This window comes from Saccopteryx leptura, chromosome 1 (genome assembly GCF_036850995.1).
Source record: "Saccopteryx leptura isolate mSacLep1 chromosome 1, mSacLep1_pri_phased_curated, whole genome shotgun sequence".
NCBI classification, from domain to species: Eukaryota; Metazoa; Chordata; class Mammalia; order Chiroptera; family Emballonuridae; genus Saccopteryx; species Saccopteryx leptura.
Genome location: NC_089503.1, coordinates 254055785 through 254079222, shown reverse-complemented (window position 1 = coordinate 254079222; position 23438 = coordinate 254055785). Strand labels below are relative to the sequence as shown.

Below are 23438 nucleotides of genomic sequence, written 5' to 3'. Positions count from 1 at the left end.
TTTATCCATTTTGAGTTTATTTTTGTGAATGGTGTAAGTTGGTGGTCTAGTTTCATTTTTTTGCAGGTAGCTGTCCAATTTTCCTACACCATTTGTTAAAGAGACTGTCTTTACCCATTGTAATGCTCTTACCTCCTTTGTCAAATATCAATTGTCCATAAAGATGTGGGTTTATTTCTGGGTTCTCTGTTCTGTTTCATTGATCTATATGCCTATTCTTATGCCAGTACCAAGCTGTTCTGAGTACAATGGCCTTGTAGTATAATTTGATATCTGGAAGTATAATACCTCCCTCTTTATTCTTCTTTTTCAAGATTGCTGAGGTAATTTATGTTCTTTTTTAGTTCCATATAAGTTTTTGAAATATATGTTCTATATCTTTGAAGTATGTCATTGGTATTTTCATTAATATTGCATTGAATTTATAAATTGCTTTGGGTAATATAGACATTTTAATGATGTTTATTCTTCCTAATGATGAGCACAGTATATGCTTCCACTTGTTTTTTATCTTCCTTGATTTACTTTATCAATGTTTTGTAATTTTCTAAGTACAAGTCTCTAATCTCCTTGGTTAAATTTACTCCTATGTGCTTTATTTTTTTGGTTGAAATAGTGAAGGGAATTGTTTCCTTAATTTCTCTTTCTGATTATTCATTGTTGGTATATAAAAATGTCTCTAATTTCTGAGTATTAATTTTATATTTTAATATCCTGCCACCTTGCTGAATTTATTTATCTGGTTTAGTAGTTCTTTGACTGAGGCTTTAGGGTTTTCTACGTACAGTATCATATCATCAGCAAATAACAATAGTTTTACTACTTCTTTTCCAATTTGAATGCCTTTTATTTCTTCTTCTTGTCTGATTGCTGTGGATAGGACTTCCAGAACAATGTTAAATAAGAGTGATAAAAGGGGGCACCTCTGCCTTGTTTCTGATCTTAAGGGGATAGTTTTTAATTTTTTCCCATTGAGTATGATGTTGGCTGTGTGTTTTTCATAGATAGCCTTTATCATGTTGAGGTATGTTCCCTGTACTTCCACTTTGCTGAGAGTTTTGATCATAAGTGGGTGCTGGATTTTATCAAATGCTTTTTCTGCATCTATTAAAATTATCATGTGGTTTTTTTTTCTTCTTTTTGTTTATGTGATAAATCACATTGATTGATTTACAAATATTGTACCAGCCTTACCTCCCCAGAATAAATCCCACTTGATCATGATTTATAATTTTTTTCATATATTTCTGGATCAGTTTGCTAATGTTTTGTTGAGGATTTTAGCATCTATATTCATCAGGGATATTGGCCTATAATTTTTTTTCTTTGTGTTGTCTTTGCCTGGTTTTGGAATCAGAATTATGCTCCCTTATAAAAGGAGTTTGGGAGTTTTTTTCCTCTTGAATTTTTTGAAATAGCTTGAGAAGGATAGGAGTTAGTTTTTCTTTGAATATTTGGTAGAATTCACCTGTGAAGCCATCTGGCTGAGAGCTTCTGTTTGTTGGGAGTTTTTTGATAACTGTTTTGATCTCATTTGTTGTAATCAGTCTGTTTAGGTTTTGTAATTCTTTTGGATTATTTTTTGAAAGATTATATGTTTCAAAGAATTTGTCCATTTCACCTAGGTTGTCTAATTTTTTGGCATACAGTTCTTCATAGTATTTTCTTACAAACCTTTGTATTTCTGTTGTGTCAGTTGTTATTTCTCCATTCTCATTTCTAATTTTATTTATTTTAGTCTTCTCTCTGTTTCTTGGTGAGTCTGGTTAAAGGTTCATCAATCTTGTTTACCTTTTTAAAGCACCAGCTCTTGTTTTCATTGATCCTTTGTATTACTTTTTTAGCTTCTTTGTCATATATTTCTGCTCTGTTCTTTATTATTTCCTTCCTTCTACTACCTCTGAACTTTACTTGATATTTTTTCTAGTTCTTTTAGATAAAGGATTAATTTGTTTATTTGAGCTTTTTCTAGCTTCTTAAGGTATGCCTGTAATGTTATGAACTTCCCTCTCAGTACTGCTTTTGCTGTGTCCCATAAATTTTGAGTTGTTGTATGCTTATCATTGGTTTCTATGAACTTTTTAATGTATTCTTTTATCTCATTGTTAACTCATTCATTATTTAATAACATGCTATTTAGTTTCCAAGTGTTTTAGCATTTTTCAGTTTTTCTGTTGTAGTTGATTTCTAGTTTTATGCTATTATGATGAGAGAAGATGCAGAGGGCCCAGTTTTGAAATCCTGAGTTTGCTGGCTTGAACATGGGCTCATCTCTTTTGAGCACAGCTCTGCAGTTTGAACCCAAAGTCACTGGCTTGAGCAAGGGGTCAATCGGTCTGCTCTAGCCCCCTCCCCCCCGGTCAAGGCATATATAAGAAAGCAATCAATGAACAACTAAGGTGCCACAACAAAGAATTGATGCTTCTCTCATCTTTCTCCCTTCCTGTCTGTCTGTTCCTATGTGTACCTCTCTCTGTCTCTCTCTCTCTGTCTCTGTCACACAAAAAAATAAATTATAAAATAAGTAAATAAATCCATAATAAAAATATAAATAAAAATAAAGTAAAACCAATCAATTTTCTTTTAAAACTAGATTCTTAGGCTCTACCCTTGGAGATGTTGACTAGAGGAGTGTAGGATAAATATGAGTCTGGGAAGATAAATGTTAACAGGAGCCTCACTTGATAGTTTGGTAAAGCTGAAATTATGAAATGTTGCCTGAGGGAAAAGGGTCTAAATGGACTGTTATAGGGACCAGTAAAATTTGGAACTTATAAAAATTCTTAATTATTAGATCCAAACTCAGGTCTACCAAGACAGAAATTGGGGAATGGGACTTTGAAATCTATTCTACCAAATCCTCAAGGCCATCTTAGTGCAGGCTAAAGTTTGAGAACCATTACCCTGGTGAATTCTCAGATCCTTTGTACTCAATTATCTATCCCCTGAGGAAACCATAACTCAGAAAATGATGACACTTGTTCCCAAGAGAAGATCCAAGGAAGAATAGAGGTATTTTTCCCAGAAGACAGGAATCCAGGAGATGGGAACCAGAGCATGTCCCACTGTTTGCCACCCAGGGACAAGGAATTAGCAAGACAGAGACCCCTTCCTTTGCAACTCCTGCCCTGAGGAGTTGATTGGATCAGGGAATTAAAGATCCATTGGTCAATTTGTCTAACAAGGTTCAGGGAAGATTCTGCCTCCAGACCTATAAAACCTGTGACATATCAATTTATAATCACCAAAACTCTCAAGTGCCTGACCCAAGACATTCATGCATTTTCCAGGAGAAATAAGCCAGATCCTATACTACAGGCCTGGCTCTGTATCCCTGCTTATTTGGGAGACAGACTTTTCTTCATTGTCTACCTTCTATGAAAGAACAAGATTCAGGGGAGTTGGTCCCTGCAGCAGGTGCACATTGCCAAGCCTGAAATACCCAGTAAGTGTTGTAAGAAATAGGGAGACAAGGTGGTTGAGTGAACACGGTATTGACTACTGTGAAGCACAGGGCCGGGGAAAACTGTGCTGTCTATGGAGAATGAGCCCTTGAGGCTATTTGCTTGGGAGATGAATGCCTAAACTCCTTGTTTGAAGATACCATTGCATGATGAGCTTATACTTCAGGTATCTTTTGTTTGGCTAGATGGTTGATGGAAATTATGGAAAGGGGAAAGAAGAGGTTTAACCTCTAGGCTACTCTGACACCACAGCACTTCCCTGAACTACATTGTAGTGGTACAGTTACCAGTCTTTGGTGCACAAATGGGTGCCCCAGGTGCTGATAGAGCTTTAGATCCTTACAGTGAAGTCTTGATCTTTTCTTATTCTTTTCTCTTGTTACTTGGCCCAAGAGCTCCAGAGCCACTATCTTTACTCTGCTTTGACAAAGCTTTCTTAATTCTTCTTTGCCACCCACAGTTATTTGAGAACTTCTCCTTTCCCTCCTTCTGCACCTTTATCTATGGTTCTTATGCTCAGAGGGGAGGGTCCAAGGTCCCTGGTATGTAGGGCTACAGTGTATAAAGACTGGGATGGGTTAGAGAAGAAAAGTAAATGATGTAGAGAAGTCCAACATCTAGTTCCTTATTGACATCTTACCCTTTTGTTCTGGGAATTCTAGGAAACACTAAAACTTACATGCTCCTTTCCCATAGTTCCCCTTAATTCCATTTGAGTGTCAGGTCTCATTCTTAAGCAGGGACACAGAATCATTCGCAAGATCAGAATTATTTCTTCATCTCTTGGCTTTTGTTTCTCTTCTTTAAAACAAATGACTTAGTTCTTCAACTCTAATGTGAGAATTCCCCACCCCATTCCCTTTACCCTTAGTTTTGGCTGCTTTAAATAAATTTTTCACTCCAGACACCAGAAAAAATGATAGTATAAATCACATCACTCCTTTGGTTGTATTTACTCCACAGCCTCCATTCCTTATCCATTATTATTTTCTCAGTTCCCAGGGATATGGTCACCTCTCCAACCTCATTCTTCCCTATTCTCATCTCCCACTGTGTGCTTCAGAAAATTGCTAAAACTCTCTGTCCCATGCAACTTCTTGCTTATAGACCTTTTCCCTTACTCTCTTCTCTAGCAGAAAAGCCCCTACTCGGCAAACCACCTGTAAACTCTGGCCCAGGGATCACTTCCTCCAAGAACTTCTCCCTGACTCTGTCTCTCCATGGTGGATTTGGGATTCCCTCAGTATTCTACTCTCCAGACTGCCTTTATCTTACCATTTAATTCCCTGTATTACAATGACCTGTTTGTTTATCCATCTCCAGAAGGTGGGCTCCCCAGGGTAAAGATCATACCCAGTGCCTAAAGCTTAGCCTGCCCCCAAAAGAAGCCCTTGCTGCCCAGTGGCTTCCAGGGTTCTTCAATAACTGACAAACAGCCTAGTTCAAGTCTCCACTTCCCGGCATGGCTCAACAAAATTGCCCACTAACATTAGATACTAGAAGCAGAACAGGACATATTTATTTGGTGCATGGGTGAAGAGCAAAGTGTGATAAATGGCTTTATCCTCTACTTTTGATTTCTAACCTCTGGTCCTAAAGTAAAAGGTTTCTAATATGTGGAAAAATTTTTCTTAAGATAAATGTTATTATTTATTTCATGGACCATTTAAATAATAATTCAGTTGCTTCTACAACTCCAGGAGGGACTTTATAGGGGGAAAATTATTGAGTGAATTTGATTCCAAGAACCTAAGAACTAACCCTGCAGCTGCCAGACCTTCAGCTTTGTCCACTGAACAGGATGGATTTTCATTAGTGCCTATTCTCATGTCTATTATATTTTTGTAGGATATTTTGTTTGGTTTGAGGAAGCAATATTTGACAATCCTAGGAATAAAACCATCTCTCTGGCCAAATAATTAGTTTATTGCCTTCATCAGACACAGTTTTTAAACTTGCTGGTTTCCTGGGCCACCCACCTTTTTGTTAGAGGAAGCTCACCTTCCTGCTGTAAGAGCTGACGGACCCCTTTTTAAACCATTCCTCACAGCAGCAAAGGTAGTAAAAAGAATTTTAATACCTTCCTCCATGGTGTTCATGAAAAACACTAAGTCCTCCCTTAATGTCCTCAATAGGATCTCGGAACTGCGGGAGAAACAGCAGATAACAAAACCAGTTTTACTGTAGACTGACACAAACAAGAGTTAAGTTTCTACAGCATTTCAACATGATTATATAAAAAAATAACATTGAATGAGACAATGTTGCTTGAGGACTTGCTGTACTTGTAAGAACAGAGATTGCACCACGGTGTTTGCATACCAGCCTGGAAGGATGGGGTCAGGTGGGAGGCTAAGCTAAAGCAGCATTGGGAAGATGTCCAAGGTCTGCCTGTCTCGGGTTCTCCCTTTTCCAGTCCAGGGGTCCTGTAAGCAGGGTAAAGAATGGGTGTCTCTGTTCACTTTCCTGCTATTGCTCTCTCCTGGAAAGTGGATCTTCCAGTGTTTGAGGGGAGAGTGCAAGGCTGCGGTGTTCCCTCCCATGGGGAGGAAGCACTGTCAGCAGTTTCACATGCAGGTAAAAGAGCTGAGAATATGAATGTTGAGGGACCTTCAGGAAGGGGCCAGGAAGATGAAGAATGTCCTAAGCTATAAGCCCAGAAAAATGACTGTGTGACAATGAATCTTTTGTGAAATCTGTTGTGCACTGGTCACTTCTGTGTTTAGTCTCTCAGTCATCTTCTGTTTGTGCCTTGGGATAATTAAGACAGAAAGTCAGGTGTGTATGTAGGAATTTCAGACAAATCTGCGGAAAAGCAGTTGCTGGTGCAACTCTGGTTAAGGATCCTGGGAGATACAAGAACAAGAGAGAAGAGACTAAGTTTTTGGGACCTGGAGGGTCAACACTGGGAATGAGAGCTGCCCAGGATTGAGAAGAGGACCTGGCTCTTTAATGAGGAGAAACTTTATATTCCTTTTCTGTCTCCTTTTCTATCTTTTTCCCACCAACAACTTATTTATCCTCTCACCAAACAGTAACCTCCTTGAGGGTAAGAAGTGCTAATGGTTTTGAAGTAATGCACACCCAGGGACTATATGATAAGCTGCAGCAATGGAAAATATTGATTGGTAGGCTCATCCAGTTATTAATTCTGCCACCAAACATATATGGAGAGTGTTCTTTGTGCTAGACTCAGCTAGTATTGAAAACTGAGGTGGTTGGGAATTACGGAGGTGAGAGCCTGTGCCATTCATATAGTGACAGGTAGGAATCAAGAGAGAGAGTTAGGCAGAGGGAGAAGGTCTTGAAAAGTTGCAGAGCCATAGAGAGTATGGCCCATAAGGGCAAACAGTCTCTTTTCAGAATGGTCAGAATTTAGGATGAAAGTTGAGAAGTGGTGAGAAATATAGCAGGAGGTTCAGAGTTGATGATATACTTTTCAGAAGGTGGCACAAAGTATTCTGAAGATGTTGAGCAGGAGAATGATACTATCAGATTTTCATTTTGGAAATCCTTGTCACACAGTTCTGTGCAGGATTCAAAGGTAAACTAGAGTCCAGGAAGGAAGACCCTTGTCATAGACTAGTGAGAAATAAAATTGTTCCCTCTTCTAATGCGGTTGATGTCATAACACACACAGCACACTCCAGGGAATACCAGAATCTTGGGCAGCTCCCATATACTCTCTCCTATTCTGCTTAATAAAACAATCAAATGCAAGACAGTAAGTCACACTTATTAACCCTTTGAGTAGTACAAACGTTTATTACATCCTCGTGCCTCCTGACCATCCAGAGTATTATTGTACATGTGTAAGGCAAATGTATGTTCTTCCTGATTTCATAAATTGATTATCAAACAAACATGATTTTAAGTTAATAAAATTGTAACTGGAACTAATTTCATTTTTTGAAAAACAACTCATTCCTAGGGGTCAGCCAGCATGAAAAAACTCACTACTCAAATGGTTAAAAGAGAATCTTGCCCTGGTCAGATAGCTTGGTTGGTTAGAGCATTGTCCAGAAATGCAGGGGTTGCTGGTTCCATCCCTGGTCACAGTACATACAGAAACAGATCAATGTTCTTGTCTCTCTCTCTCCCTCTCTTTCTTACTCTCTTGCTAAAATTAATAAATAAATATTAAAAGAAAGTTAAGAAAATCTTTTACAGGCTATCCTATTCTAGAAATGTGCCATGACAATTTGCTTAGAATATCTTTCATATGATCAGAAAAAAACAAAGATGATCGTAAACTGCCCCTCCCTCAAGAGGTTAGAACAAAGATCTTCATCCAGTGCATATAATATATAATACAGTGTATTTGCATATAATATGGCCATTTTTATCATTCCAGAGACACTATTTGTTTTCTTTTTTAAAATTAAGATACAATGGATATATAGTATTATGTTAATTTCAGGTATGAAACATAATGATTTGATATTTGTATATATTGCAAAATGATCACCACAATAAATCTAGTTAACATCCTTCAGCATACAAAGTTACAGAAATTTTTCTCTTGTGATGAGAACTTTAAAACCTACTCTCTTAGTAACTTTTAAAAATGCAATACAGTGTTAACTATAGTCACCATGTTGTATATTACATCCCCATGACTTATTTATTTTGTAACTGGAAGTTTGTACCTTTTGATCCCCTGCCCTCCCACTTTAGTTTTCATACCAGAGAAGACTGACAGTGATGACAGCCAATGGTGGTCTCCTTGGAAGTTAGGGGCATTTCAGAATAGCAAGCATAGAAAAATATAACAAAACAGAACACTGAAGAGCATTGTATGATTGTCTGCTATTCCTTGTCCCTGATTACAAGATCCTTTCTTCTGTCTGGTTACAGGACCCTTAGGACCTGAAGTGAAGAGAGTCAGAGGGTAGGTGGGCTCTGGATGAAGGTCCCCATGTTCCCAGCTCCATTCTAAGTATCACATTAATGTGAATGCCAAATCTGACTCTCATCATTTCAGGCTCAACTATAAAAATCCCCGTGCAATTTCTCTCTTCCCCAGTATATAACAAACAGCATAGATGATGTGACTCAAAATTCTGTTTGTGACCTTTTCAGTGGTGTCTTAGATACTGGAATAATTTAAGCCTTGATAGCCTCTTTCCTTGGACATTTTAACCAATCCCTTAACTTCACAGGTGAAGGGGATTTTTGCAAGTGACAAATGTCCAGGAAGCATCTGGCCCTGTTCTTACAAGGTGTTGCTGGTCCCTGGTACAATAAGCCTTCCGAATTTGTGAATGCAGTTTATTATTTAGTAAAAATATTTTCTTTTTCTTCCTATTCTCCTTAAGAAGTAAGCCTGCATTCTGCTCATCCTCCAATACTCTGTCCAGATATTTGAGATACTCTCTCAAATTTTCTCACCTCCAAGACATGATTATCTGACCCTTTTCTGAATCTCAGTCAAGACCAATAACCCAGGCCAAGTTACTGAGTTTCACCAACCCTCATGTTCAGATTTCTGTTAGAGTAGGACAAGCCATTTTATCTCTTAGAACCAAAGTTGCTCTTAACTTTTTACAGGTAATTCTAGGTCAGAAATAAAGAAGGTGGATGAGTGTCCCAGAGGACAATGGACAAGAGTTGATCAACATTATGAAACGTTGTGTATGTAACAAATAACAGAATATGGAATGCCTCAATTTTGTAGTTAAGGCTTTTATATCTAGGAATTTACTTCAAGAAATTTAAAAAGTAGTGATAATCTAGGTCTGTCCCATGTCTATTTCATATTATTTTCCTCCTTCAATTGTCTAGCTAAAGTGTCAGCAACATGGAACCAGGAAATCAAACAAGTGTTTCATATTTTTTACTTCTGGGATTTTGCCAAGATTCAGAGCATCAACCCATCCTGTTTGGGCTGTTCCTGTCCATGTACCTGTTCACCATGTTTGGGAACCTGCTCATCATCCTGGCCGTCAGCTCAGACTCCCACCTCCACACCCCCATGTACTTCTTCCTCTCCAACCTGTCCCTGGCTGACATCTGTTTCACCTCCACCACCATTCCGAAGATGCTGGTGAACATCCAGACTCAGAACAAATCCATCACCTATGCAGGCTGCATCACCCAGATGTGTTTTTTTGTGATTTTTGGAGTTATGGATACATTTCTCCTCACTATAATGGCCTATGACCGATTTGTGGCCATCTGTCACCCCTTACACTACCCAGTCATCATGAACTCCCGCCTCTGTGGCCTGCTGGTTCTTGTGTCCTGGTTCATCAGTTTAACATGCTCCCTGGTCCAGAGTCTGTTGATGTTGCGGCTGTCTTTCTGTACAAATCGGGTGATTTCACACTTTTACTGTGAACTTGCTCAGGCTCTCACGCTTGCCTGCTCTGACACACTCATCAATCACATCCTGCTATATATGGTGACTGGCCTTCTTGGCATAGTTCCCTTCTCAGGGATTCTTTTCTCTTATATTCAAATTGTCTCCTCCATCTTGAGAATCCCATCATCAGGTGGGAAATACAAAGCATTTTCTACCTGTGGGTCTCACCTGTCTGTTGTTTCTTTATTCTATGGGACAGGCCTTGGTGTGTATCTCAGTTCTGATGCACCTTCCTGGAGGGGCATGACTGCCTCCGTGATGTACACTGTGGTCACCCCCATGCTGAACCCCTTCATCTATAGCCTGAGGAATAGGGACATCAAGAGGGCTTTATGCAAAGTTCTTGGGAGAACACTCTATGTTCAGTGATGGGAACACTGTTCTGAGATTTTGAGCTGACAGTGGTAGCAGCATTTGGCTAAGGAAAGCCGACCTCTTAATCACATTGGATTTTGCTTCTCATCCATTCTCTGTAAGTGACTTTGGGTACAATTGCCTCTTAAGCTCTTAAGCACTTTGTCTTAACCTCTTATGAGCTTAAGTGACCTCTTATGGTGACCTCTCTGTTGTTTTCAGTTCTACTCTTCTCATATCTTCCTTTTGCTTACCCATTACTGCACCTCATCTTGGAGGTCCAGCCTAGCAGGTATCAACCTAGAACAGTTGAATAGGAATTATGACATACATTGTGCATTTTATTGAGACACATCGCTAGTTCTTACCAGTCATTCACTCAGCAATATTTATTGAGTACCTTTTGTGTGCCATGCTGTTGTGGTGCCTGGAGTATAGCAGTGAGAAGAAGAAAAGGCAAAAACATGCCCCCATAGAGCTTAAATCCTGTATCTCAGAGTTTATTGTATCACATCATGTCCAACAGAAAATACACTGATGGATAAATTATTTATTTGGTTATTAGTGCGGTTGAACTTTTCCCCATATGTTTGCTTAGTGCATGTCCAAAATAAGCCATAAAAATGTATCATTGGAGATAAAAAAAATCACAGAACCCAGAATATTAGATTTGACTAGGTGCTAATAAGTTGTTCAGTTTAGTCTAATGTAGCAGATGAATTTACTGAGGCTCAAGTATAGAGTCCAGACAGTACTTAATCTGGCTGAAAGGGGGACAGATCTTTTAGTATGGTTCCAGGACAGAGCACTCGATTACAATTCGGAAGAACAATGATTGGGTCACAGAATTGCTACTTCAGGTATATGATGCTGAGAGGCTTCAGGGGATACAGAATGGAGGACTGGTGCATCTCTTAATATGTCATGTTTGTTTTCATATCTCCTTCACCATAGAGAAATGTTATGTCTTCAGATAGTAATGTTTGCCAAGGCACTGCAGGGAAGAAGGGCAAGTATCAACACATAAATATTCATCTTGGGAAAGATGAATCACTCCAGAGCAGAAGGAGTATAACAGAATCATCTTGCTACCAAGTGGAGTCCTCAAGAGAGAAATACCACCATTTCAAAGAACCATATAAATGCCTTCAAGAAAGAAAATTAATCCCTAGGATTTGAGTCTGAAAACAGGCTTGGGTTTGGAAACTGGTAGATGAATCATGATTTTCAATTGTGATGGCTGACATCTGACTTTTTCTGACTTGTTCTTGATACTTTTAGTTCTCTTGGCAAAAATGTGGAAAAAAAGAGAGCCCTCGTGCATTGTTGGTAGGATTAAAAATTGGTGTAGTCACTGTGGAGGACCATCTAAATATTCTTGAAAATTTTCAAAATAAAATTGCTTTATGACCCAACAATACCATTTCTGGGTACTTATCTGAAGAAATAAAAAATACTAATTCAAAAAGATAAATGCATGCTTAAGTACATTGTAGCATTAGTTGCAATAGCCAAAGTGTGGGAGAAACCTAAGTACCTAGTACCCATCAATAAATAATTGAACAAAGGTGAATATGTGTGTGTGTGTGTGTGTGTGTAGTGGAATACTACTCAGCCATAAAAATGAAGTCTTACCATTTGTGACAACATAAATGGACCTAGAAGGTATTATGCTAAGTCAGGGGTCCCCAAACTATGGCCCGCGGGCCACATGCAGCCCCCTGAGGCCATTTATCTGGCTCCCGCCGCACTTCCGGAAGGGGCACCTCTTTCATTGGTGGTCAGTGAGAGGAGCATAGTTCCCATTGAAATACTGGTCAGTTTGTTGATTTAAATTTACTTGTTCTTTATTTTAAATATTGTATTTGTTCCTGTTTTGTTTTTTTACTTTAAAATAAGATATGTGCAATGTGCATAGGGATTTGTTCATAGTTTTTTTTTTTTTTTTAAATAAATTTTTATTAATGGTAATGGGATGACATTAATAAATCAGGGTACATATATTCAAAGAAAACATGTCTAGGTTACCTTGTCATTAAATTATGTTGCATACCCCTCGCCCAAATTCAGATTGTCCTTCGCCACCCTCTATCTAGTTCTCTGTGCCCCTCCCCCTCCCCCTAACTCTCCCCCTGTCCTCCCTCCCCCCACCCCTGGTAACCACCACACACTTGTCCATGTCTCTTAGTCTCATTTTTATGTTCCACCAATGTATGGAATCATGTATTTCTTGTTTTTTTCTGATTTACTTATTTCACTCCTTATAATGTTATCAAGATCCCACCATTTTGCTGTAAATGATCTGATGTCATCATTTCTTATGGCTGAGTAGTATTCCATAGTGTATATGTGCCACATCTTCTTTATCCAGTCTTCTATTGAAGGGCTTTTTGGTTGTTTCCATGTCTTGGCCACTGTGAACAGTGCTGCAATGAACATGGGGCTACATGTGTCTTCACGTATCAATGTTTCTGAGGTTTTGGGGTATATACCCAGTAGAGGGATTGCTGGGTCATAAGGTAGTTCTATTTTCAGTTTTTTGAGGAACCACCATACTTTCCTCCATAATGGTTGTACTACTTTACAGTCCCACCAACAGTGAATGAGGGTTCCTTTTTCTCCACAGCCTCTCCAACATTTGCTATTACCCGTCTTGTTGATAATAGCTAATCTAACAGGGGTGAGGTGGTATCTCATTGTAGTTTTGATTTGCATTTCCCTAATAACTAATGAAGCTGAGCATCTTTTCATATATCTGTTGGCCATTTGTATCTCTTCCTGGGAGAAGTGTCTATTCATGTCTTCTTCCCATTTTTTTATTGGATTGTTTGTTTGTTTGTTGTTGAGTTTTATGAGTTCTTTGTAAATTTTGGAAATTAGGCCCTTATCTGAGCTGTTGTTTGAAAATATCATTTCCCATTTAGTTGGCTGTCTGTTTATTTTTATATCAGTTTCTCTTGCTGAGCAAAAACTTTTTATTCTGATGTAGTCCCATTCATTTATCTTTGCCTTCACTTCTCTTGCCATTGGAGTCAAGTTCATAAAATGTTCTTTAAAACCCAGGTCCATGAGTTTAGTACCTATGTCTTCTTCTATGTACTTTATTGTTTCAGGTCTTATATTTAGGTCTTTGATCCATTTTGAATTAATTTTAGTACACGGGGACAGGCTGTAGTCGAGTTTCATTCTTTTGCATGTGGCTTTCCAGTTTTCCCAACACCATTTGTTGAAGAGGCTTTCTTTTCTCCATGGTGTGTTGTTGGCCCCTTTATCAAAGATTATTTGACCATATATATGTGGTTTTATTTCTGGGCTTTCTATTCTGTTCCATTGGTCTGAGTGTTTATTTTTCTGCCAATACCATGCTGTTTTGATTATTGTGGCCCTATAATATAGTTTAAAGTCAGGTATTGTAATGCCCCCAGCTTCATTCTTTTTCCTTAGGATTGTTTTGGCTATTCGGGGTTTTTTATAGTTCCATATAAATCTGATGATTTTTTGTTCCATTTCTTTAAAAAATCTCATAGGGATTTTGATGGGAATTGCATTAAATTTGTATATTGCTTTGGGTAATATGGCCATTTTGATTATATTTATTCTTCCTATCCAAGAACAAGGAATATTTTTCCATCTCATTGTATCTTTTTCGATTTCCCTTAACAATGCTTTGTAATTTTCATTATATAGGTCCTTTACATTCTTTGTTATGTTTATTCCTAAGTATTTTATTTTTTTTGTTGCAATCGTGAAGGAGATTATTTTTTTGAGTTCATTTTCTAATATTTCATTGTTGGCATAGAGAAAGGCTATGGACTTCTGTATGTTAATTTTGTATCCTGCGACCTTACTGTATTGGTTTATTGTTTCTAATAATCTTTTTGTGGAGTCCTTCGGGTTTTCGATGTATAGGATCATATCATCAGCAAAAAGTGATACCTTTACTTCTTCTTTTCCAATATGGATGCCTTTTATTTCTTTGTCTTGTCTGATTGCTCTGGCCAGAACTTCTAGCACCACGTTAAATAAGAGTGGAGAGAGTGGACAACCCTGTCTTGTTCCTGATTTAAGGTAGAAAGTCCTCAGTTTTATGCCGTTTAAAATGATGTTGGCTGATGGTTTATCATATATGGCCTTTATCATGTTGAGATATTTTCCTTCTATACCCATTTTGTTGAGAGTCTTAAACATAAAATTGTGTTGTATTTTATCAAAAGCCTTTTCTGCATCTATTGATAAGATCATGTGGTTTTTGTTCTTTGTTTTGTTGATATGGTGTATTACATTAACCGTTTTGCGTATGTTGAACCATCCTTGAGATTCTGGGATGAATCCCACTTGATCATGATGTATTATTTTTTTAATATGTTGTTGTATTCGGTTTGCCAGTATTTTGTTTAGAATTTTAGCATCTGTATTCATTAGAGATATTGGTCTGTAGTTTTCTTTCTTTGTGCCATCCTTGCCAGGTTTTGGTATGAGGGTCATGTTGGCCTCATAAAATGTGTTTGGAAGTATTGCTTCTTCTTCAATTTTTTGGAAGACTTTCAGTAGAATAGGAACCAAGTCTTCTTTGAATGTTTGATAGAATTCACTAGTATAACTGTCTGGGCCTGGACTTTTATTTTTGGGGAGGTTTTTAATAGTTTTTTCTATTTCCTCCCTGCTGATTGGTCTGTTTAGGCTTTCTGCTTCTTCATGACTCAGTCTAGGAAGGTTGTATTGTTCTAGGAATTTATCCATTTCTTCTACATTGTTGTATTTGGTGGCATATAATTTTTCATAGTATTCTACAATAATTCTTTGTATATCTATGATGTCTGTGGTGATCTCTCCTCTTTCATTTTGGATTTTATTTATTTGAGTCCTGTGCCTTTTTTCCTTGGTGAGTCTTGCCAAGGGTTTGTCAATTTTGTTGATCTTTTCAAAGAACCAGCTCCTTGTTTTATTGATTTTTTCTATAGTTTTTCTGTTCTCTATTTTATTTATTTCTGCTCTGATTTTTATTATCTCCTTTCTTCGGCTGGTTTTGGGTTGTCTTTGTTCTTCTTTTTCTAGTTCCTTAAGGTGTGAAATTAAGTGGTTTACTTCGGCTCTCTCTTGTTTGTTCATATAGGCCTGAAGTGATATGAACTTTCCTCTTATTACTGCTTTTGCTGCATCCCAGAGATTCTGATATGTCGTATTTTCATTTTCATTTGTCTGTATGTATCTTTTGATCTCTGCGCTTATTTCTTCTTTGACCCATTCATTTTTTAGAAGTATGTTGTTTAGTTTCCACATTTTTGTGGGTTTTTCCCCCTCTTTTTTGCAGTTGAATTCTAGTTTCAAGGCTTTATGATCAGAAAATATGCTTGGTACAATTTCAATTTTTCTAAATTTGCTGATATTGTCTTTGTGGCCCAACATATGGTCAATTCTTGAGAATGTTCCATGTACACTAGAGAAAAATGTATACTCTGTTGCTTTGGGATGAAGTGTCCTGTAGATGTCTATCATATCCAGGTGTTCTAGTATTTCGTTTAAGGCCACTATGTCTTTGTTGATTCTCTGTTTGGATGACCGATCTAGAGCCGTCAGCAGTGTATTGAGGTCTCCAAGTATGATTGTATTTTTGTTAGTTTTTGTTTTAAGGTCAATAAGTAGCTGTCTTATATATTTTGGTGCTCCTTGGTTTGGTGCATATATATTAAGGATTGTTATGTCTTCTTGATTCAACTTCCCCTTAATCATTATGAAGTGACCATTTTTGTCTCTGAGTACTTTTTCTGTCTTGTAGTCAGCATTATCAGATATGAGTATTGCTACACCTGCTTTTTTTTGGGTGTTGTTTGCTTGGAGTATTGTTTTCCAGCCTTTCACTTTGAATTTGTTTTTATCCTTGTTGCTTAGATGTGTTTCTTGTAGGCAGCATATAGTTGGATTTTCTTTTTTAATCCATTCTGCTACTCTGTGTCTTTTTATTGGTAAGTTTAATCCATTTACATTTAGTGTAATTATTGACACTTGTGGGTTCCCTACTGCCATTTTATAAATTGCTTTCTGTTAGTTTTGTATCTAGTTTGATTCTTCTCGTTTGTTTTTCTATCATTTGTTTCTGTTTGTTTGTGTTCCATACTTCTTTCCTCTGTTGCTACCTTTTTTAAGTCATGTGTTTTTGTGGTGGTTTTTTCTAGGGTGGTTACCATTAAGTAATGAAAAGGGTACCTACCATATTCATTGTAGTACCCTTTCTTATAAGTATTTCTGCACTTCATCGTCCTTTGCTACTGTTAATCTCCATTCTCTCCCCCCTTTTTTTTTCCTTTGTTGTCACAGTTTAAGTTTGGTTTTATTGTGTTCTTGGTGGAGCTGTTACTTGTGGTGTTGTTTTATTTTGTTCTTTGAATCTGGTTGGAAAACCCCCTTTAGTATTTCCTGGAGTGGGGGCTTTCTCGTGATAAATTCTCTCATCTTTTCTGTATTTGTGAATGTTTTTATATCTCCTTTATACTTGAAGGATAGCTTTGATGGGTATAGTATTCTTGGCTGAAAGTTCCTCTCTTTCAGGGCTTTAAATATTGGGGTCCACTCTCTTCTAGCTTGTAGAGTTTCTGCTGAGAAATCTGATGATAATCTAATAGGCCTTCCTTTATATGTTGTACTCTTCTTTTCCCTGGCTGCCTTGAGAATTTTTTCTTTGTCATTGGTTTGTGTCATCTTTATTATGATGTGCCTTGGAGTGGGTTTGTTGGGGTTAAGAAAACTCGGTGTTCTGTTTGCTTCTTGAATTTGAGGCTTTAGTTCTTTCCACAGGCTTGGGAAGTTCTCGTCTATTATTTGTTTGAGTATATTCTCCATTCCATTTTCTTTCTCTTCTCCCTCTGATATACCTATTATTCTTATGTTATTCTTTCTGATGGAGTCAGATAATTCCTGTAGGGCTTTCTCGTTTTTTATTATTTTTGAGTCTCTTTCTTCTTCTCTCTGTTGTGCCTCAAGTTGTTTGTCTTCTATTTCACTAATCCTATCTTCAATCTGGGTTGTTCTGCTAGCTAAGCTTGTTACCTCGTTTTTCAGCTCGTAAATTGAGTTTTTCATTTCTGTTTGATTTGTTTTTATAGTTTCAATTTCCTTGGTAATATATTCTTTGTGTTCATTGAGTTGTTTTTTGATCTCCCTATATTGCCTTTCTGTGTTTTCTTGTATATCTCTGAGTATTTTTAAGATTTCTATTTTAAATTCTCTGTCATTTAGCTCCAAGGCTTCCAATATGTTAAGTCTTTTCTTCATAGATTTTTCCACATCTATTTGTGTTACCTCTCTTTCTTTTGTATCCATAATATTCGATTTCCTCTTTCTTATTGGCATCTGAGGGTGGTCTTGTTGATAGCACTAATTAGAATTAATAAAGAGTAAAAAGTAAAAAAAAAAAAACAAAAACAAACAAACAAACAAAAAAAAAAACCAAAGGGTAAAACACCCCACAAAAAAAAGCAGTAATAATTTATTATTTCCCCCTTTTTTTTCTTTCTTCTCCTTCCCTCCTCTCCCCTCCTCAGGGAAATATCGTGCCTATAATGGAGGGCCTGGTTTGCAGTGAAGAGTTCAAGGGGCAAAAAAAAAAGGGGAGTAGGGACCTACTAAATGCAAAAAAAAAAAAAAAAAAAAAAAAAGGAAGAAAATCTTAGACAAGCATAAGTTGATCTGCCTGCGGGTGATGGTCAACTAAGAGATATAATGAGAGGGATAAAAGGGAACCAGAAAAAAGGACAAAAAAAGGAATAATAAAGAAGAAAAAAATAAAAATAATAAGTAAAAATCTGTTGTATTAAGTGGAGTGAAGACCAAATACAATGGAGACCTTGGGTTGGGAGGACCCAAAATGCCACAAAAATAAACTAACAAGAAAAAAACAAAAACAAAAGCAAAAAAGAAAAATAAAGCCAAAAAAACCCTTGAGTCCCAAATTAACTAATTTGTTCGTGATTGAGGATTAAATGGGAGGAAAGTAAAACGAGAAAAGAAAAAACGAATAGAAAGGAAAGAATAAGAAAAAGAGAAAAACGAAGGAAGAAATAAAAAAGGAAGAGAAAAAAACAAAATAAAGCAAAAAAAAAAAAAACAAAAACAAAAGATGAGAGAGTGAGAGTTAAGTGTCCTGGAGTATAACCCCAAAGGAGGGTGAGGATGAAGAAGAGAAATAAAATGTAACACTTATGGGTAGTGTAGTTCAAGAAAAGGGAAGCATAAGATGGGCAGAGAATAGAAGGACCGAGGTGGAGGAAATAAAGGCAATAAGATAGAAGAAACAAACAACAACAACAACAACAAAAAAGAAATTAGTGGAACAAGTTGTAAAGTCTGTGGATTTTTCTTGATTTTGAGATGTTAACTTCTTCCTTTTTCTTTTCTCTCCCTCTTCCTGGTCGGTGACTCTGTACCCCAGGCTCTGCCCCTGTGTCACATTTAGGTAGGGATTTGCAGTTGATGGGATTCTATGGCAATGTCATATAATTGGCTTTAGTCTTGCTGGTAGTCAAGGCTTGTTGGCGTTTGCAGGGTCCAACGATGAGAGAGTTTGCTTTCGTGGATTCTCTCTCCTAGTCCCCCCTTCCTGAATTAGCAGCCTGGTGATCCAGCTATAAGGCTGCCACTGCTTCTGCCTGGGGAGTAAGAGGCTCAAAGAGCTGGGAAATCCCCACTCTATCCCCACTCAGTGCAAGGCTTTGGGAAGGGCTCTGGCAGTCAGGGTCTCCAGTGTAATCAGGCGGGGGTGGGAGTCAATTGTTGTCAAGGTGACTGTTCAGCGCCTAGCATTCAGTTGGACCTCTCAACCCAGGCTTTCCACACTTTGTAGCCTGTTTTGGCTGGTAAGAAGAGGCACTAGTCTCTGCTTGCGACTAGTGTAGTATAGATCTTATTATCTGCCAAGTCCTTCTTGTTAGCGTTTATCCCTGAATATGGAGGCTCTATCAATCAGAAGTTGCCCCCGCCCCTTTAGCGAGAGGCACTAAAAACTATCACGCCTCTTGTCTTGGGTCGGTGAACTGAGAGAGATCTTATCAATTAGAACCCAGGGTGCGCAGATTTCACGGGTTAAGTTAATTTTAGTAATTGGGTCGCAGCTGTGCTCCCGAAGGTATTTCAGGCTGCCTGCGCACGCCCCTCCCCCAACGCTTGATTGTTAGCTTGAATGGCTGGGTGAGGTGCCCCGCCCGCGGAGAGAATCTCCCAAGTAGGGAATACCGCCCTGGGGCCTCTCCCGCTCCCCGTGCGCGGGCCGCTGGGAACGTTAGCGGTGCTCGGTCTGCAATGCTCGGTCTGCAACCAGACCGGGCGCACGCCAGCGGCTGCTCGCTGCTCCGGAGTGTGGGTGGTGCTCGCTCTGCAACCGACCCGGGCGCTGCTCGCTGCGGCTCGCGGCGGCGGCTGGCGGCGGCGGCTGGCGGCGGCTGCTCGCGGCTGCTGCTCGCGGCTCCTGAGTGCGGGATGACTTACCACTGGCGCACTTCCTCGCGGCTTGAATGAACGTCCCTGCGGTAGCTTCCTCCACACCCTCGTCTCTCAGATTCAAGTGATAACAGTCCTTTTGCTTTCAGTTTGTGTGGAACTCCGTAATGCTCCGAAGATAAATTTTCCTGTTTCTAGTTGATAAATTTGTTTTGATTTTGGGGAGATCTGTCGGACGCGCTGCTCACGGCGCCATTTCCGTGACGTCACTCCTCCATAGTTTTTTTTATAGTCCGGCCCTCCAACGGTCTGAGGGACAGTGAACTGGCCCCCTGTGTAAAAAGTTTGGGGACCCCTGTGCTAAGTGATATGACAGGCAGAAAAATACAAATAACATATGATTATACTTATATGTGAAACTTAAAACAATGTAAATAAAACAGAAAAAGACTCATAAATAGAGAGGTTATTGTCAGAAGGGAGAGACTTGGGGAGACTGGGTGAAAAGGTAAATGGACTAAGAAATGAAAATTGGCAGTTACTAAATAGTCATGAGGATATAGCATACAGCATAGAAAATATAGTCAATAATGTAATAACTATGTGTGATGCCAGGTGGGTATTTGAATTATGGAGGGAATCACTTCAGAAATTATGTAAATGTCTAACCACTATGCTGTACACCTAAAATTAATTAAAAATGATATTAAATGTTAACTTTAGTTTTTATTTATTTTTAATTTTTATTTTTTACAGAGACAGAGAGAAAGTCAGAGAGAGGGATAGACAGGGACAGACAGAAAAGAACAGAGAGAGATGAGAAGCATCAATCATTAGTTTTTCGTTGCGACACCTTAGTTGTTCATTGATTGCTTTCTCATATGTGCCTTGACTGTGGGGCTACAGCAGACCGAGAAACCCCTTGCTCAAGCCAGCGACTTTGGGTCCAAGCTGGTGAGCTTTGCTCAAACCAGATGAGCCCACACTCAAGATGGCAACCTTGGGGTCTCAAACCTGGGTCCTCTGCATCCCAGTTTGATGCTCTTTTCACTGTGCCACTGCCTGGTCAGGCTTAACTGTCATTTTAAAATTAAAATAAAACCTGTACCTGTCAGCAGTCATTACTCATTACTTTACTCCCCTGACAACCATTAATCTACCTTCTGTCTCTATGGATTCACCTGATCTTGGTATTTCATATAAATCAAATCATACAGTTTAATAAATCCTCCTGTCTCTTCTCTAGTGGAGTTGAGTTCTATCTTTCTTTTTTATAGCAATATTTTTGGCCCTTATTGTAATAGTCTTACGTAAAGTCTTCCTTACCTGTTTGACTATATTTCATGCAATTTTTCTTTGCCACAGTCAATAACTTTCTTGAAATTTCTTTTTAACAAATTTGTTAAAAAGTCTGTCTCCCTCACTAAAAAACAAACAAACAAAAGAACCTCTGCCATATAATGGAGAAAAAGAAAAATAACTATAATGACAAAATTTGGGGGGCCTGAATGGCCTGAAGAGAGTAGATTTCTCACTTGAAAATCTGAGCAGCTACATGCTAGTGAATTTTGACAGTGGAGACAAGAACTGTGTAGTATGTCTGGCCAACATGCAGTTACAGCTCCTCCTACTATTTTTTTTTAATTCAGTGAGAGGAAGGGAGGCAGAGAGACAAACTCCCGCATGCACACCTACCAGAATTCACCCAGCAAGCCCACTAGGAGATGGTGCTCTGCCCATCTGGGGCATTGCTATGTTGCTCAGCAACTGAGCTCTTTCTAGTGCCTGAGGCAGAGGCCATGGAGCCATCCTCAGCCCCCTGGGACCAACTCACTCCAAATGAGTCATGGCTGCAGAAGGAGAAGAAAGAGAGTGAGAAAGAGAAAGAAGCAAGAGGGAGAGAGATGGAGAAGCAGATGATCAGTTCTGTATGCCCTGACTGGGAATTGAATCCAGGACATCTACATGCTGAGCTGATGCTGTACCACTGAGCCAACCAGCCAGGGTCTCCTCCCACTATTTGATGTCACCTGTCTGTGCATCTCTCTCTTTTTAAAAAAATTTTTTTATTTACTGATTTTAGACAGAGAGAAAGAGACATACACACAGAGAGAAACCTTGATTTGTTCCACTTCTTTATAAATTCATTGTTTGATTCTTGTATATACCCTGACCAGAGATCCAACCTGTAACCTTTGCTTATTGGGAGGATGCTCTAACCAACTGAGCTACCAGGCCAGGGCTATACATCTCTTTATTTATAGGATAAACCTTAAAATGTTCTTCAGTTCTTCAGAAACCTCCTCTTCTCAGGAGGACAAGAATATCCTTAGTGCATTAACCCTGTTCTCAATGCCTTCCAAAACTAACAACAGAAAAATCAAGGAAACCTGGTCAAACTTGTAACAAAACTCAGGCACAGGTGGGCACTTATGATTGGGCTATAGGGACCCTAGAAATTTGAAGATGATGGCAGAGGTTAAATAAACTATTATTCCTAACTCATAATTTATTTACACTCTACTGTTTAATATTTTTAAGTACACTTTTTGAAGTATAATACTCACACAGATATTATATTACCTTATTATTTCAAACTCTGCATTCCCTTTATAGCAAATATTGCAGGGTTTGGATTTCTAGATTTATTAAGGTTTTCTGTTGCCTCCCTCCTGCTTCAAAATTTAAATACTTCATCTCTCCCCCTTGTATCTTCCCATTACTGAGTCCAGCAGTGTGTTTGTAAGTTACAGAACATAGCTGACTATTCAAGGAACTACCTTGAAATTTCCTTTAAAATTTTCTCAAAATAATTTTATTAATAAGAAGATATCCCAAATTTACTTCCTTGCAAACAGACTCTGAGAGAGGGATTAACTTGCAGGATGTTCACCATTCAGTGCTCCTGGAATCAAAACCTGTGGAAGAGCAGGTGTGTTGTAATAATTTGGGGCTCACCTGAAGGGAGATATGACCTTTCACCCAGGTCCTGGGAGGTAACCTTTAAGCCCTTGAAATTTCCCTAGTGAAAGCAGTGATTGGTTATTTGTCGTGCACCCCATTGAACATCTAATTTATGCTAATGAGATGACTGAAGAGGGGGATTGGTCATGCCAAAAGGACTGACCATGTAAATGAAGGGTTGGAGCTAAGGCTAGAAACTGAGTTCAACCAAATGGATAGTAATTGAATTCATCAAACCTGTGTAATGAATTCTCAATTAAAAACTCTAAACATTGAAACTCAAGTGTGCTACCTGGTGGACAATATTCTGAGTATTGTTGCACCTTGTGGCCAGGAGGAAGTAATGGAGCTGAATTCTGTAGAGAGAGGGCAACAGAAATTTTACATCTGGGACATTTCAGAGAGTTCCCTATGTGTATCTTCTTTTGGTTGGTTATTATTTGCATTGTTTTGGTATAATAAAATTGTGATCATAAGTATAGCACTGTCCTAAGTTCTGTGACTCATTCTGGTGAATTATTAAACCAGAGAGAATTCCCTCAGTTTGAGTCACTCTAGCAAATGATTGGATGTGAGCAAGTCTCTGAATTTGTGGGCAACTGGTCTGAAGTGAAGGTGGCCCTGGGGACTCCTAAATTTGTAGCTGGTGTCTGAAATGAAGGGACTGTTCCTTCAGACTCTGTGGTTTGGCAAACTGTAACAAGAGGCAGCAGTAGAAAAAGTCAAGCCAAGTTGGAGCCCATCAAAGGTCTTCTAACTGACCTGTGGTGGCACAATGGATAAAGTTTCAATGTAGAATGCTAAGGTCACAAGTTTGAAACCCTGGGCTTGCCTAGTCAAGGCACATATGGGAACTGATGCTT

The 23438-nt window shown here is 38.6% G+C and overlaps 2 protein-coding genes across 2 annotated transcripts in view; one reads left to right on the top strand and one right to left on the bottom strand.

Annotated features, from left to right (window-relative positions):
• Nucleotides 1-23438, bottom strand: part of LOC136388291 (zinc finger protein 699-like) — a 343451-nt gene that overhangs the window by 234186 nt on the left and 85827 nt on the right.
• LOC136389233 (olfactory receptor 7C1-like) lies at nt 9247-10197 on the top strand. The gene has a single exon (XM_066361037.1). The coding sequence runs from the start codon at nt 9265-9267 to the stop codon at nt 10195-10197; it is 933 nt and encodes a 310-aa protein (XP_066217134.1). The 5' UTR covers nt 9247-9264.

Bases quoted from the DNA above. Each gene is read 5' to 3' on its own strand.
- LOC136389233 (XM_066361037.1), top strand. From the start codon at position 9,265: ATGGAACCAGGAAATCAAACAAGTGTTTCATATTTTTTACTTCTGGGA.